Source organism: Littorina saxatilis, linkage group LG12, assembly GCF_037325665.1.
Source record: "Littorina saxatilis isolate snail1 linkage group LG12, US_GU_Lsax_2.0, whole genome shotgun sequence".
Classification (NCBI taxonomy): Eukaryota; Metazoa; Mollusca; class Gastropoda; order Littorinimorpha; family Littorinidae; genus Littorina; species Littorina saxatilis.
In genome coordinates this window covers 53,116,770-53,133,669 of record NC_090256.1, presented here as the reverse complement: position 1 = coordinate 53,133,669, position 16,900 = coordinate 53,116,770, and the positions used below count along the sequence as shown (strand labels likewise).

Sequence of the window (16,900 nt, the reverse complement as noted above, 5' to 3'; positions counted from 1 at the left end):
CTGGGTAGCTCTTAAAACGGTTTAGCAATAGTAGTAACAGATGCAGCTGCAGCAAAAGCTTAATTCATAGATTTAACTGTCATTACATGTAATGAACATACCAACAAACACAAAAAAAGCAGCAAAGCTTCCAAACATGACACATGCAATTCCTGCACAAAAACAAACACAAACATTTCCACAGACACACAAACAGGCTCAGTAGCGTAAGCACATAGCAACCAGTTGCCTGTACCTGAGCATTGTTACAATTAGTGCTGTCGAGTTTGGACTTTGTCTCTTCGACCTCGACCTCTGGTTCGGTTTCACTTGGCTGTTATAGACAACAAACACAGTACACAGAGTTATTTTTCTTCTTGTTGAAGAACTTGCTGGGTGATAATGATGTAGGAGAAGTGAAAAATGATGATTATGTTATGATTGACTTCTTTCACTCTCATTCTGTGACAGTCCAAGTATGGAAGAGTTCAGTTTTGATCTTGGTTTCAGCTCGAGGTTTGCCTGTTAATGCAGCATGCCCAGAAGCAAGTTCTTGAATGAGATGGGAGTGGGTATCTGCATGTGTCATTTCTTGTCATGAACATGCATCATGGTGTAGTTAGTTCATATATAGCCTTTGCCATTAAAAACGCGACAAACGATCTACGGCGATTTTTATGTTACTTGTTATAGCAAGCACCTGTGGTTTAGACATCGTCAAAAACAAAACAGTGCACGGAAAACTCATGTCAGAAGACGCGTATAACACGTGGCGTTTAATTCAGTAAAACGTTTCATTCACTAAAAACCCGTGACCTTTATTACTGTCAATACCACTGTCGGTTGCTTCGGCCACAACTTGTGTTGATTTGAAGCTGTAAGTACCGATAATGGAAAACACGTGCAGTTCTCGACACTATAACCCATTCATAACTCCAGCTGTTTCGTTTCAATTTTGTACTCAATGAAACGCCACGTGTTTTATGTGTCTTCTTGCATGAGTTTTCCGTGCAGTTTTTTTTTTGTTAGACGAAGTCTAAACCACAGGTGCTTGCTATAACCAGTAACATAAAAACCTCCGTCGATCGTTTGTCGCGTTTTTAATGGCAAAGGCTATATGTCTTCGCCTACTTTGGTCAACGCATTTATTTTCTGAAACAGAATTGTTCCACTCCTAGACTGTTTCAGTTTTCTGATTCTGTCCACCTCTCTCTCTTTCAATTTTTTTTTGGAGAGAAAAGACACAATGTATGTCTCCCCCAAACAACATTACTCTGTGATAGCGCCCCCCCCCCCCCCCCCCCCCTCCCTCACACTGTACCAAGAAAAACATCATCCAATTTCGGACAAAATCAGCCAATTTCTGAAAAATATCAACCAATTTCTGAAGAAGACAAAAAATCACCCAGTTTCAGAAAAAAAGGAGCCAATTCTTCACCTTTCTGGAGGGTTTGTTGTTGACCTGCCCGTTGACCACAGACAGTGTGTTGGTGCCTCCGTCCTTGACCGGTGGTGGGGGCAAGCCGCGTCCACTCACTGGCTTGCCTTTGTTGCGATGCAGCTTCCGCAGATGGTTTTCATAGGGCAGGATCAACCTGAGACGCACCATACAGCAAAACTTAATGAGAACCCTGTTACTGTTTTATTAACAGATTACTATTTTCTTTTTAAATCATAGTTGAAAGTTTTGTCAGAATAGACAAACTCCAAAAATAAATGTCGGGTCTGTATGGGTTGTGAGAGAGTGAATACTCTTGCTTTTATTGAGGCAAGCTTTCTGCTTATTGAGGCGAGTTTTCATTCTTATTTCCAAACATCATGGGTGGGACTGATCAATGTCATGAATCCTGAAGAATTTAAAGGGGGCCCCCAGACGCTGAAGGATTTGTACAATTAACAACCAAAAAAACGTCACCACAGTTGCAAGCCAATGATAATGTTTGTGTCACAGGAACTAGATTCTCTTTGATCACGACCGCGATTTACAAACTGGTCTCACTGCTCAAAATATCTGTAAAAATATAAGCAGAACATGACCAAAAATCAAATTGTGTAATGTGAATCATGATGTCAAACCTGTCAGCAAAGCAGGATAAAAGCCACTGTTTAGCATGCGGCCACTATGCATGTACTTACCTCTCGTAATGTCTGCGTGTACAGGTGGCAGCACTGGTATTGCTAGCGTGTCCGCCCAGCTGATCATACAGAACCTTCCACAGGCGATTATCACATATCTGAAAACACAAGACAAAAGATATTTCATACCATCTCAGACTTGTGACGTCGGAATAGAGAATGCCCATCAGTCTTATCTGAATATTACTTAGGGCACAGGGTGGGGATGTAGCTCAGTCGGTAGCGCGCTGGATTTGTATCCAGTTGGCCGCTGTCAGCGTGAGTTCGTCCCCACGTTCGGCGAGAGATTTATTTCTCAGAGTCAACTTTGTGTGCAGACTCTCCTCGGTGTCCGAACACCCCCGTGTGTACACGCAAGCACAAGAGCAGGTGCGCATGAAAAAGATCCTGTAATCCATGTCAGAGTTCGGTGGGTTATAGAAACACAAAAATACCCAGCATGCTTCCTCCGAAAATGGCATATGGCTGCCTAAATGGCGGGGTAAAAAACGGTCATACACGTAAAATTCCACTCGTGCAAAAAACACGAGTGTACGTGAAAGTTTCAGCCCACGAACGCAGAAGAAGAAGACTTAGGGCACAGAAATATGAATGAAATGAAAAGTACCATCTCAAAAAAGGACAAAGAATGGCTTCATACACAGGTGAAAGAATTCATTCTCAAGAAATTAGCCATGTGAAGCTTTCCTGGTCACTGCAGGTTTACACGATGAACAGCTCAGGCAAACTTTGTCTTGAGTTCAGTATCAACTGTTTACAGAGGAACAACCTTTTTTTTTTTTTTTTTAAACAATTTAAGAATTCCGCTGTTTTAAGACCTTGCTTTTTCAGAATTTCTGTTCCTAATCTGTGTAAATGTACCTCTGTGCAAGTCTCTCTCCCTTTAAAGACCTATTTTTTCCCCAAGATTTTTGAAGGCCTTAAAAAGGGGGTTCCACTGTACTTCCACTTGTTTGTTTGTTCGTTCATGGGCTGAAACTCCCACGCCTTTTACGTGTATGACCGTTTTTACCCCGCCATTTAGGCAGCCATACGCCGCTTTCGGAGGAAGCATGCTGGGTATTTTCGTGTTTCTATAACCCACCGAACTCTGACATGGATTACAGGATCTTTTTCGTGCGCACTTGCTCTTGTGCTTGCGTGTACACACGGGGGTGTTCGGACACCGAGGAGAGTCTGCACACAAAGTTGACTCTGAGAAATAAATCTCTCGCCGAACGTGGGGACGAACTCACGCTGACAGCGGCCAACTGGATACAAATCCAGCGCGCTACCGACTGAGCTACATCCCCGCCCTTGTACTTCCAGTAATCACCATTCTTCTGAAAATACTGCAGCTCATCGTATTCTGCAACTTCTGACAAAGAGATAAGGATAAGATCTATATAGTCCTGTGAGGTTACCCTCATGGAAATTCAGGCTGCTTTCTCCCTGGGGAAAGCGAGCTGCCATACAGTATACGGCGCTACCCATATTTTTTTCCTTTTTCCTGCATGCGTGTATTTATGTTTCCAAGCCCTGAGACTTTCGCTGTCAACTTGGGTTCTTTATCGTGCGCATGCGTGCACACAGGGGTGTTCGGCCACCGAGGCGAGTCTGCACAAAGTTGACTCTGGGAAATAAATCCCTTGCCGAACGTGGGGATCGAACCTACGCCGATAGCGACAACTGGTTTTGAAGCCAGCGCCGCTACCGACTGAGCTATTTCTCCGCCCTGATGTGTGATGGACAAAGTAACATGGCTTGGACGTGTATCAACCGAATGACTCAAGAAAGCGGCACAATGACAACCCCGACTTCTCATGTCTCACCTTGTTATAACCACCCAGTCTTTTGGCGGCCTTGTAGAACGCGTACAGGTCAACTGGAAAACAAACGTACAAACACCAGTCAGTCCAGGTTACGTGTTTTTGTTGTCTTAAGGTAAAATGGCACCAAGTTAATTATCACAGCTTCAAAACACCGCAATCACTGACAGTTAAATGGCTTTATGATGGCATGTAAGGTACTCTTTCATACAATTGCTTTATGATGGCTTGTAAGGTACCATTTCATCCAATTGCTTTATAATGACTTGGTATATAAATTCTTATCCTTTCATCCTAATCTGACAATACACTGTCAGGCATGATAAGAAATTGCTAATAAAACAATAAAAAAGTTAATTAAAATTAAAGCATGTGAAGCTTTCCTGGTCACTGCCCTCTGATGAACAGCTCAGACAAACTCCCCCCCCCCCCCCCCCCACCCCATACTTGACCGTAGATCAACAATCAGACAGTTAAAGACGACACCTACTCTGTTTGAAGCCGAGGGAAGGCAGACGTTCGATGGGCGAGTTGCGAGTGGCCATGAACTTGTGGAGATTTTTCAGGAATACCCTCTCTTCCTCTGTCACCTTGCCCTTGGCTGCTGTGGGCGTCAGTCCGTTTCGGCTGTCCCGTCGACTGTCACTGCGGCCCTGTAGTCTCTGGGACTGTAATGAAAAAATGTTAATGGTGAAACAATATATGTGTATTGCAATCAACTCTCTCTCTCTCTCTCTCTCTCTCTCTCTCTCTCTCTCTCTCTCTCTCTCTCTCTCTCTCTCCCCCCCTCTCTCTCTCACTCACAAACAGACAAACACACACACCTACACAAACACACACACCTACACACACACACACACTAAACTGGTCATCTTCTCACCTTGAAATGTGTCTGTGTATATTTGTCCACAAAACACAATTTTTATATCAACATCCCATTCTGAATACCTTCAACTTCTTTTGTTACAATACAGCAACAAACTTAGTATCCAAACTAATCAGCAAAGATAATGCAATTTCTAACGAAACAGATCCAATGTCTAAGTGAGTGAAACTGGAATACAACAAGCATACAACAGGCATATTAAGGGGACTATACCAACCTTGGCCTTCTGTGCTGTGCTGGAAGCATTGGAGCTTTGGTCAGACCCATAGCTGTTGCTGTCTGAATCATCTTTCTTCAGCTTGCGTTTGCGTGGCCTGCCTTTCAAGTTGGGCGCTGAAAAGGAAAAGAGGCAACTACCCACTGAAATCAACAGCTGCATTTGAAAGAAAATATCAATCTTTCATGAGATTCTTCAAAAACTCTGGCCCAAACTGGCTACATGAAATAAAATAGCTGAAATGAGAAATTTTCATGAGTTCCCAGTCTGCAACTGTTCGTATCTCAGATTCCCGTCACAGACTAAACATGTAGCCCCTTGTCCCAGCTGGTCAATTCTGTATCCTAGTCTGATTATCTCCCTTAGTCCACCAACTCTGCTTCTGCTGGAATCAGTGTGTCATGTTCTTTGAAGATACCAACAAGTTAACCATAAAATCTTCTTTTGTTTAAAATGGTGTGTGCGTGCGTGAGTGTGTGTGTGTGTGTGTGTGTGTGTGTGTGTGTGTGTGTGTGTGTGTGTGTGTGTGTGTGTGTGTGTGTGTGTGTGTGTGTGTGTGTGTAACACAATGCACGTCATTTGCGCATTTGTCATAAAGACAATCATGATCGAGGACGGTTCCAAGAAATTATTGAAGAGGTTCATGAAGAACGGGTACAGCTAGTGAATAAATAAATAAATAAGTTTGTCTCAAAACAAGTACATCTTTAGAATGCTTACGTTAAAGATAGAAAAAAAAGTGAGAAAACAATCATAAAAATAAACAAAAACAACACCAACACAACAAAGCTGTATGAAAACCTGAACAGAACGTGAACACATGATGAGAAAGTGAACAGAAGTGAACTGACCCAGATGGTCGAGGTGAAAGTCAAAGTCCTCCAGGTCCCGATACTCAAAGGCCTCCCGACAGAACATGATGCGCATGCCTCGGTGCAAGCTGGTCAGACCCCCGATGGCCATCACCAGGGTGTTCTTCAGCCAGGCGTCGGTCAAGCTCTCGATGCGTTTTAACACGGCACGGTAGCGGCAGTATTTAGGGTACGTCATGATCACCACGGGGGCCACCAGTCTCCCATCCTCAACACCTGTAAAAAGAATAAATACATGTGAATTCTTCGTCTTCTTCTTCGTTCATGGCTGAAACTCCCACGTTCACTCATGTTTTATGCACGTGTGAATTTTTACGTGAATGACCGTTTTTACCCCGCCATTCATGCAGCATACACTGATTTCAGGGGACATGTGAATGAATTGTGGAAGAAAGCTGGAGTTGCGTGTTCATCACACGAACCAGCTAAGAGGTAAACGTAGCAAAAATTGAAAGTGGTGAAATGTGCACACAAAAATGACCTCAAAGGCAAGCATTTTGGTACATATCCCTCATAGAAGTTACATTAAGCACACTTTTTTTCTCTCACTCCAAAAGTGTTCAGCCACAAGCACCCATGTGTATACCGGTACTCTGGCAATCACCCAATTCCGCTTCATCTGCAGTGATGTACATTCAACAGAGATGGTATTATTGGCACAAACAATGCTAAGAAGGCAGGGCATTCGTGGTTCTTTGCAGGCACAAAGTGCATATTGCAAACATTACTCAAAGTAAAAATGGATTCAACTGACAGCACAGGTTCACAAACTGGTACATGCACTGCCCAAATGGCAAAACTAACAGACACTACATGAATCCAGAAATCACACACACATGCACACACACACACGCACACACACAGACACACTAACACACACACACTCCAGTGAATCATTGCCAGCCGCATGGTCAAAGTCAACCTACCATATTCTTTCTTCTCCTTCTCCACGTCCTCAAAATTGACGCAGGACAGGTTGTTGCTGGTGAAGGCTGTGCAGAGCTCGGTGCTGCCATCGGTGATGACATTCTGGTCGCTGGGCAGGTCGTAGAAGCACTTGAAGGGGCGGCCGTAAAGCCACTCTGTGTCCTGTGGCATGAGGCGAGCCACCAGGTCCTCCACCGTGATGATCAGCTTGTCCGCCATGGCCAGCATTTCATCCTGCAACACACAAAAGTCAACCCATTGATTAATCAGTCAATAAGCCAATGAACCAAATCTCTCTCTCTCTCTCTCTCTCAAAAAATAATTCAGTGTCAGTTTCTCTCTCTCACTCACTTAATCACTTACTCAATCATCTCTCTCTCTCTCACTCACTCAATCACTCACTCAGTCACTCTCAATCACTCACTCAATCAATCAATCAAATGGTCTGAGCCAGTCAACTAATTAATCAGTGACCCATTTAACAAATCAATCAATAAACCAAGCAAGTTGATTAATTTGTAAACTTTTTTAGATTAAGATTCCAACATATTTCAAATGATTTGGAACGCAGCACATTCTCCCACCCATAATTGTGACAATATCATCATCACAGCATGTGCACTTATGTGTGCATGTGTGTATGCACGGACACACACACACACACTTCTTTCAACTAAGGAAAAAGCCATCCTTTAGATGTTTTTGATCGCTGACATATAATCTTTTTAAGTGACGATACTGGCTGTCAATAACATCATTTTCCATCATCATTACCAGTGCAGTTTCAAACCAGCTGTTTACTTCAAATAGTTTTGTATTGCACAAAGCGCATTATCTTCAGCTGTTGTGAATTTTGCACATTACCTTTACTTATTAAGACATCAAAGCGATTCTATCCTTGAATGCAAATCAATCATAGCGTCACTGGCTTTGAACCTTTACTGACCCTTAAATTAATCAGTCTAATTCGGGAAATATACTCAAACATTGTTTTTTTGTTATTGTTGTTGTTTTGTTATGGCTAGAAGCATACATGGCAATGACTCATTGTGGACTGTAATTAATCCTACTGTTGTACAATATGCAAATTAAGTCCTCGGCAATAGGGATCGCGCAGACATGAAAAACGACTGACATTTAATGGCTCTATTTGTGCAGCTACATGTACTACAACCATTACAAGCACTACTGATGCTTTTACCAGCAGTGAAACAATGTTATTGATTCACCGGGAGCCCTGCTGTCTCTCCTACATGTCAGGTCATACATAACCCCTTTGCATGTCTGCAGATATTTATGCCTGTTACAAAGATATGATCGCCCTAAAACCCTCCATCCCCCCCCCCCTTCCTCCCTCAAACCCCACTCTCAACCATCAATGTCTAAAATGAACTACTGGGATCTGTCTGTTGTTTTTTGTTTCTTTGTTTTTAACCTTGCAATATCTAAATTGCATTTTCACTGTCTCCCCAACACACAATACCCAAAATAACTGCACGGGTCTCACACTTCATGTTTTCTTAATCTTGCAATATCCATAACTAATGCTTACGTCTGTTTCAACAAGCTCAATCCAAATCAGTCGGCAAGAACATGAATCAAAGGGTGATGACCCATTTTCATTTGGCCTCCCAAATTTTCACTTGGCCACAGTTTTACTTAATTTCCCCGTAATCTATAGTGGGACCTTTGACATTTACGAAGATATAAATTTGGATGACATTTTATCAATACACTGCAAGAAGGGATATCAAAGCGTTTTTTGTGGGGTTTTTGGTGTGTGTGTGTGGCCACCCTTCATATGTTTTCTTTTCTTCAAACTGTCGTCTGCTTAACCAGTCTACATTTCAAATCTTTATTTCATGATTATAACTATAATTTTATCAATACACTGCGAGAGGAAAAACCGAGGTCACCCCACAGGTTTTTCAACCTGTCATCTGCATCTCCAGTCTGCATTTCTCAGTATACCCTTACCCATTTGAATCAGTGATAGGCGATTCAAGGCAAACCCTGCATTTTGTCCACTCTCCCCAATCAATAAAAATGTCTGAACAGGCAAAGACACTACAGGAGACTATTACACCCTGCCCCCCCCCCCCCCCCCCCCTCCTCCAAGTGGTGTTTACTCTTCTTTTTCTTCCTCCTCCATCTCCCCCCCCCCCCCCCCCCCCCCCCAGACACACACCCTACTGCGGGGTGAAGCAAATAAAGAGAATAACAGGAAACAGTGGGAACAAACCGATGTCTAATGTATCAGGTTTCATGTGTTTTTCTTCCCCCCCCCCCCCCCTCTCTCTCTCTCTCTTCTATGCCGAAGGTTAGATTTTATGGTGTGGTTTTGTTTTTATGAGGAAGAAGTGTTGTTTTTATTTTTCATGAAGTTGCTTGGAATGCTACAGAGCATCATTTTTCAGACACATTTCTCGCTGACCACCATTCATTACTTCTAACTGCTGTCAACATCAACATGAAACGTGCATTATAACATTTACTGTGTGAGCAATAATTAAAGTGGATGCTACATGTACTATTGCAGGGTGAAAACACCCCCCCCCCTCTCTCTCTCTCTCTCTCTCTCTCTCTCACTCTCTCCACAGACATACACATGCCATCACCAAGCAACAGGTGCTGTCAGTTATTTATGAAGAGTGAAAGAGGGATTTATATCACTGCAGATGTTGTTATTACATCTACATTACATGTTTACGTTTGAATCCACGTTTTCTGTTTCTGTCCTCTGAACAGCAAATTTCACATCTCATGTCATAACATATCTGTCTGTCTGTCTCTCTCTCTCTGTCAATCTATCTGTCTATTCCTTTGTGTGTGTATGTGTATGTGTGTGTGTGTGTGTGTGTGTTGTGAGTGTTTGTTTGTTCATGTGTGCGTGCATGTGTGTGTGCGTACAGCAGTGCATGGTACGTTTAGTGACCAGGTATAATTTAAATCATGTGGGAAAAAATTCAGATAAAAATAGCCTACAAACCAAGATCATGTAATTTAAGTACTGTGACTAAACCAACAAACACAAAACAGCCATGAACAGTAGGCTGCTACCATTTTAAAATCAAGACTCAGAAAGCAAGATGGGTAGTTACTGTAACATTTAAATTGTTTTCTTTTGTCTGCGATTAGACATTCCAATATCTAACCTTTACTGGGTGTGCTTAAGGGAGGTTGGGTGTGTGTCAAAATGTGTTGTGCAATATGGCATGAAAATCTTTTTAGATTTGTTGTTAAAAATTACAGCTTTGTATTCCATGTTTATTATCTTTTACGAAGCAATTATAGTTAAATAGTCTGTTATGTTTTTTATTTGTTCGACCTTCTTAGGATTATGGAGTGTTATGCACTGCCTTTTATAGTTAACTACATTTTTGTATTTGAAATAGTCCATTGTAGTCGGTGTAGGCCTTAAGCTTATTTTAATCGTTTGTCCAGTATTTAATTTAATTCTCTATTTTTGTATGAACTCAAATGTTTAGTGTCCTTAGTATGTCTTGTTAGGCTAAGTTCTATTTAATCAGAGTATGTTTGCGTGTGCTTATACCTAGTGATATTGTAAAGCGAATAGTGCTTTTAGTTATGCGCTATAGAAATCTCCTTAATAAATAAATAAATAAATTAACCATGAACAATTATCCTAATATATTTATAGTACAGTCTTGTTCTAGGAGAATGAAAACTGACAGCATGTTGCAATGAAAGAACATGTTGCAACAGGCACAATGACCTTTTGTGACATCATAAACTTTACAGCTTTGTTCTTGTACATGAGGGGGAAGGTTTTTATCTGGCTGTCCTATTTTTCTGCCTAAGGGTGCAGGCATACAGAGTATCCGTCTTACAATAATGTATGTACTATGTAGTACAAGTGAAATAGGTACCTGGCATACATGTCAGGAAAATATCTCTATCAAGCTCTGAAGTATTCACTGTTATGAAGCTCCCTTATACTCTCCAGGTTTGACAAATCTCTCCTCTCTTCTACAAACAAGAAGAGCAAACGCTCGATCGAGTCACTTTCGCAGTTCTGAATATTATATGAGGCATCAGATGGACAGGAAGAAATTGCTATTCACAACACAATGAGTCACGTTCACATAAAATTTGAGCCCGGTCACTTTTATAGTTTCCGAGAAAAGCCCAACGTTAAGTTGTGTGTTGCCGAACAGAAAAGGCTAGTTATCTCCCTTGTTTTTCTGATAACGTTCGTAAAAGGCTACAGATGTAAATACTTTGATGTAAAGAATAATCCTACAAAGTTTCAATCACATCCGATGAACTTTGTCAAAGATATAAAATGTCTAATTTTTCCTTTGACGCTGACCTGTGACCTTGAAAAAGGTCAAAGGTCAACGAAACCATCGTTAAAGTGTAGAGGTCATTGGAGGTCACGACTAAACAAAATATGAGCCCGATCGCTTTGATAGTTTCCGAGAAAATATAAAATGTATAATTTTTCCTTTGACGCTGACCTGTGACCTTGAAAAAGGTCAAAGGTCAACGAAACCATCGTTAAAGTGTAGAGGTCATTGGAGGTCACGACTAAACAAAATATGAGCCCGATCGCTTTGATAGTTTCCGAGAAAAGTCCAACGTTAAGGTGGTGTCTACGGACGGCCGGCCGGACAGACTAACACTGACCGATTACATAGAGTCACTTTTTCTCAAGTGACTCAAAAACCACAGAACAACAACAACAATACTACTGCAATATTTCCAGTTTACCATTTATAATTATTCTATAGTGAATATCTCACAATCAGTTAAGCACATTTGCCTTTTCTCTCTGCTTCTTCTTCTTTTTATTTATTCATCTTTTTATTTCAAAAATATGAATTGGGTATATATACTGTGACAAAACAACACACGCAACTGTGTGATAAAAATGTGCAGGTAATGATTTTTATTCTTCGCCAGTAATAAGACCCAAACAACATGTCAGGCCGGCTTTAGGCGGAAGAGATCTATCTTTATTTGTGTGGAGGCCATGGACTAACTAGTCGCGGCTGACAGCATTTCCCAACACCACACAATAGCCAACACGGACTCATGCCTCTAGGCGATGTGACACTAATAAAAGAACCCAAGCAACTCCCACTACAGTGGAACCCCGCCTATCAAGAACTCAACAAATCTGCGAAAATTGGGTCTTGACTGGGAGGGATTTTTTAAAATTTTAATTGGAGGTAACTTCACAGACGCTATGACCAGATAATGTGAAAAGGTAAGGTCTTAATGGGGGTGGGGGTCTGAAATCGGGGGGTCTTAACTGAGGGGTTGCATTGTACTCGCCTTCTGCCGTCACCGTGCCCTTTGTTACTACGGCTTAACTCTGAACGCTGTCCGAAGCTGTATGGACACGATACCGCGTGTTAATTCTTATAAACGACAAACTCTCGAAGAAGCTGACCCCAAAACTGTTTAGTGTAAATCACTGTTTAGTTAGTTATGACAACAACAACACAAAACAAAAACAAAATAATCTCACTCTAATCATGCAGCATTCTAGATTTTAATACAAATTCTACCTCATGGCCTGTGCTGTCTACTTTCTTTGCATGCAATAATAAATACATGTACTGCCTGTCATTCTCATTGTAACTTCCCTGTACAATAAGAACACTGAGGCCTTATCCAGTACTACTCTGTTCAGGAAGCATGAATGTGTTTGCTGAACTGGAAATGTCGGTAATCCGCTATATTGTTGTTCATTGGAGAATGTTTTTCAAGGAAAGTGTTCCTATCGGTACATCTTGGATTTCATTTGTAAATTAAAAGGAGTAAAGGCGTGCTTGTATAAACAAAAAACCAGGTGTCACTGGCTAACCCTCTTCACAGTTAAACGAGTAACTAAATCTCTATCTGCATAAAAAGTTCATGACATGCCAAAGTTGACGACACGCCTATTTAGAGCCACCATCCCAAAAGAGGTCGGTCACTGATATAAGACTCCCGCAGTACAACCCTAGGATTACTAATCAGAGACTCCCAAGACACTAGTGAAATGTCTCTCTGACTCAAGTATAGGGAGGGAGCACAGAGATATAGAGGGAGGGATTGACACTGACGTAATTAACGCTTATCCCATTACACTCAGTACCACCCTGTTGACTTTGCCTAAGCAATGGAGTGAGTTACTTTATGAATCAGGGACTGTCTTGTGAGACCTGTTTCAATTTGTGTGCTAAACTGCCTGCTGACATGCACAAATGTGAACCATTACATGCCACCTATAGTGTATACAATAAATAAAAGCGCAATCGCTACTTTTGCTAATTTGAAGTGTTTTGGTTTACCTGTTCTTTGCTCTTTTTTGTTTGTTTGCCTTTCTACATGGTTTCAATGCAGACCTTTTCCCATCTTTTTTGTTTTGTTTTGTTTCTGATTTTGTTTAATTGGTGTTGCTGTGTTTTGTGTGTGTTTTTTGTTGTTGTTTGTAATATGAACCAGCACTTTTAAAAACTGATCAGTAGTTTGGATGAATTTTAGATGACTCTGAAGGACTTTATCCAAAATGAAAGAATACAAGCAACAATTTGCATAAAACAATATGTAACCTTATAACCACAACACTGATTATGAAATAATATCACCTTGTACAATTGCTTTATTTCAATCTTCTTCACAAAATTGTATTGTAGTTTTCTACAATCGTTTCAAATAAATCTTCTTCACAAAGTTGAATTTTACATTTTGACAAACAGCTGTCGGTGTAGCTGATATGAAGTGGGTGAAAAGCTAAGACTGTTTGGATCAATAGGTTCACTTATGCCCAGGACATAGCAAGCCTTTGTTTGCACAGTGACCTTTCACCTAAACACTGATAATGGAGAAAACACACATTACTGCTGCTAGCTTCTTGATGTACAAAGATAATAATAATAATAATAATGATGATAATAATAATAATAATTTTAAATAACTTTTCTATGGCATGATTCCCATTTAATGGCTTCAGGCACTTTACAATTTCATTTTAAAACAAAAAATCATAAAACACACATACACGCGAACTACAATAATAAACATATAGCCCAACAACATAACTGCTAGAAATATAGTCCTAGATTACCTGCTATATAATAGTTAGTTTATCTCAGATTTTCCATTTCAAATAAAGGCTCCTCCTACGCTATCCACACACACAAAGAACGTATAATCAATACAGCATTTTAACATAAAGCTGTGAGAGAAAAAAAATACTCTTACAGACAGAGGTGAAATAAGGCAAAAGTCATCTAATCACATTTGCAGACTAACCACTGACATGTACTATACTCTTTAAAAAAAGAAAGTTTGTAAAAAGTCTGCATGAAGCTGACATTTACTGTCAGTGCTTGACATTCACTTTTGACATTATTTCACAAGTTCTAGTCCAAACTACTCAGGTACGTATTAAACCTACATAACTGGCATGATTGTAGTCCAAAATGTGTTCTTTGTTCAGAAGTTTTGTAAAGTCACCTCGATGAGAAAACTTTGTCACTCCCAATGGAAGAAGAAAATAAATAAAAGAAGAGAAAAAAATCTTGATAAGAACAAAGATATAGGATTAAAACAAGTCGCATAAGGCGAAATTACTACATTTAGTCAAGCTGTCGAACTCACAGAATGAAACTGAATGCACTTCAATTTTTTTTTTATTAAGACAAGACAGCTTCGTCAATCCCCGCGAGAAGAAAATCGCCCACTTTTCACGTGCAAGCCAGAATAGCGTATTGCGCTAAGCAGGAAAGCGTGCTTTTCCTTACTCTTTTTAACTTTCTGAGCTTGTTTGAGAATACACCATATCATATCTATATGTTTTTAGAATCAGGCAATGATAAAGAATAAGATGAATTCTTTTTTGGATCGATTTCTTAAAATTTTAATCGCAGATCTAATTAATATATTTTCGTTAATTGCGATCACATTTTAAAGAGTAAACATGACATATGTATATATTGTTAGATTCAGAATTTGATGGAGAATACGATGCAATCAATTTTAAATCTGTCCGTGACATTTCGATTTTAATGACAACTTTAATGAGCAAACTAATTGATTAATTTTTAAGCTGCAAAGCTGAAATTCAATCCCCTAGTCCGGACTTCATTGAAGACTGCTTGACCAAAATGTCAACCAATTTGATTCTAAAATGCGGGCGTGACAGTGCTGCCTCAGCTTTCACAAAAAGCTGGATATGACGTCATCAAAGACATTTATCGAAACAAATTTTAAAAAATGTGGGGATAATTATCATACCCACAAACTCTCATGTGAAATTTCATGAAGATCGGTCCGGTACTTTTCTCAGAATAGCTCTACACACACACGTACAAACACCACCACCCTTGTCTCGATTCCCCGTCTATGTTAAAACATTTAGTCAAAACTTGACTAAATGTAAAAAAAACACCAGAAGAGAAAAGAACTTGTTTATGTGAGATGACAAGTTATTGATTATTTTCCTCCCTGCTAGGGTAACTGAGTTTAATGAAATCCTTGTTCTGCTGCAGAATAGGAGACAGGCCAAAATAATCATTCCCTCTGCAAAACAACTGATTATTTCCATTTAAATCAATTTCATTATGTTTATATTAGACTCTCATTTAATTTAAATGGCAATGACACAGCTTTAGTTTCAAGAAACATTTTTGGTTGTGATATATATATCTGCTTTCTAATGCAATTACTGTGCTTAATTTTTTCACCCTGGCATTTCAAACAGGATCCAATTACTGTTTGTTGTTCAAACACACACACACACACACACACACACACACACACACACACACACACACACACACACACACACACACACACACACACACACACTATCTCTCTCTCTCTCCCTCTCTCTGTCAATGTAATTCTGTAATTTTTGAGTTCTCCTTATGTAATTCCTTAAATGCACATTGTGTTGCATTTCATACAATGCATTTCTGTATTTTATGTGATTGAATTTATATTTTTAATGTGCGTCTGTCTTTATGTGTTGTATAAAGGACAGGCTGGAAGAATAGGCTTTGCCTAAAACCTTTATCCTTTTGTAATAAAGAGTCTGAGTCTGAGTCTCTCTCTCTCTCTCTCTCTCTCTCTCTCTCTCTCTCTCTCTCTCTCTCTCTCTCTCTCCCTCTCTCTCTCTCTTTCTCTCCCCATCCCACTACACCATCTATGAAACAAATGCCCTTTTATTTTTTATTAATCCACCAAATAGCCTTCAACCTGAAGAGTATCCAACAACAGTATAACTAAGACACTAAGCTGGATCATTCATTATATGCCACAAGGGAGGAAGACAGTCCATCTTCGAATCCTTGCATACAACCTTGAGCCGATCGCTGAGCCAACACTATTGAGTATTTTATTCCCTCCAAGTTACGCGTGCGTGAGGGGGAGGGGGAGAGGAAGGGGGGGGGGGGGGATCCAAAGGGGGGGGGGGATCCAAAGAGAGAGCAAGTGAGAGAAATATGGATCGATGATTGCTTTCGCTTGGCCGGTGTTAATTATCTGACGCGATTACTGCCCCTGCTTGTCAATTTGTCCCCTGGCTTCCCACCGACTGTTCTGACTTTCTTTTTAATCAATTCGGCTTTGCATGATTATAATGTGTGGCAATTCACAGCGTTTTTTTGTCTGTCTGCTGTAAGCTCACTTTAAAGTGATTAAAGACGAGAAAGAACGTACACAGGTTGAAAATAGTCACAAAAGAATAGACCGGTCACAAAAGAATAGACCGGTCACAAAAGAATAGACCGAGAGTGTGATTTAGTGCGTGCGCACGGATGTAAGGACTTCTCCACACGATTTCCTGTGAAGTGGTTCTGAATGCTGTTGGATGGATGGATGGATGGATGGATGCACGTGTACCCTTCTGCGCGTTTTCTTCGGAATTTTAGCCGAATATAATGTTTTGAAAGGAACAGGTAAACCAATATTATATACATGAATAAATGAATCCATGAAGAAACACACAAACAGTATTTGAAAAAAAATCAAATAAAATCAAAAAACCGAATACATTGACTACTTATAAATAAATAACGATAACCTTGGGTATTCCAATCAGTCCTACAATCATGGA

General features: G+C 40.3%; 1 protein-coding gene across 3 annotated transcripts in view; it reads right to left on the bottom strand.

Annotated features, from left to right (window-relative positions):
• LOC138982229 (AT-rich interactive domain-containing protein 5B-like) overlaps window positions 1-16,900 on the bottom strand; it is a 51,097-nt gene that overhangs the window by 5,798 nt on the left and 28,399 nt on the right. For 2 of the 3 annotated variants that reach the window (XM_070355463.1, XM_070355462.1), the window contains 8 exons: window positions 6,825-7,059; window positions 5,878-6,114; window positions 5,027-5,142; window positions 4,414-4,591; window positions 3,927-3,979; window positions 2,116-2,213; window positions 1,418-1,574; window positions 236-313 (listed from right to left, as the gene is read on the bottom strand). In XM_070355463.1, the coding sequence (XP_070211564.1) occupies window positions 236-313; window positions 1,418-1,574; window positions 2,116-2,213; window positions 3,927-3,979; window positions 4,414-4,591; window positions 5,027-5,142; window positions 5,878-6,114; window positions 6,825-7,059 (1,152 nt within the window). The remainder of the gene's footprint in view (window positions 1-235; window positions 314-1,417; window positions 1,575-2,115; window positions 2,214-3,926; window positions 3,980-4,413; window positions 4,592-5,026; window positions 5,143-5,877; window positions 6,115-6,824; window positions 7,060-16,900) is intronic. The other variant, XM_070355464.1, reaches the window with a different exon arrangement.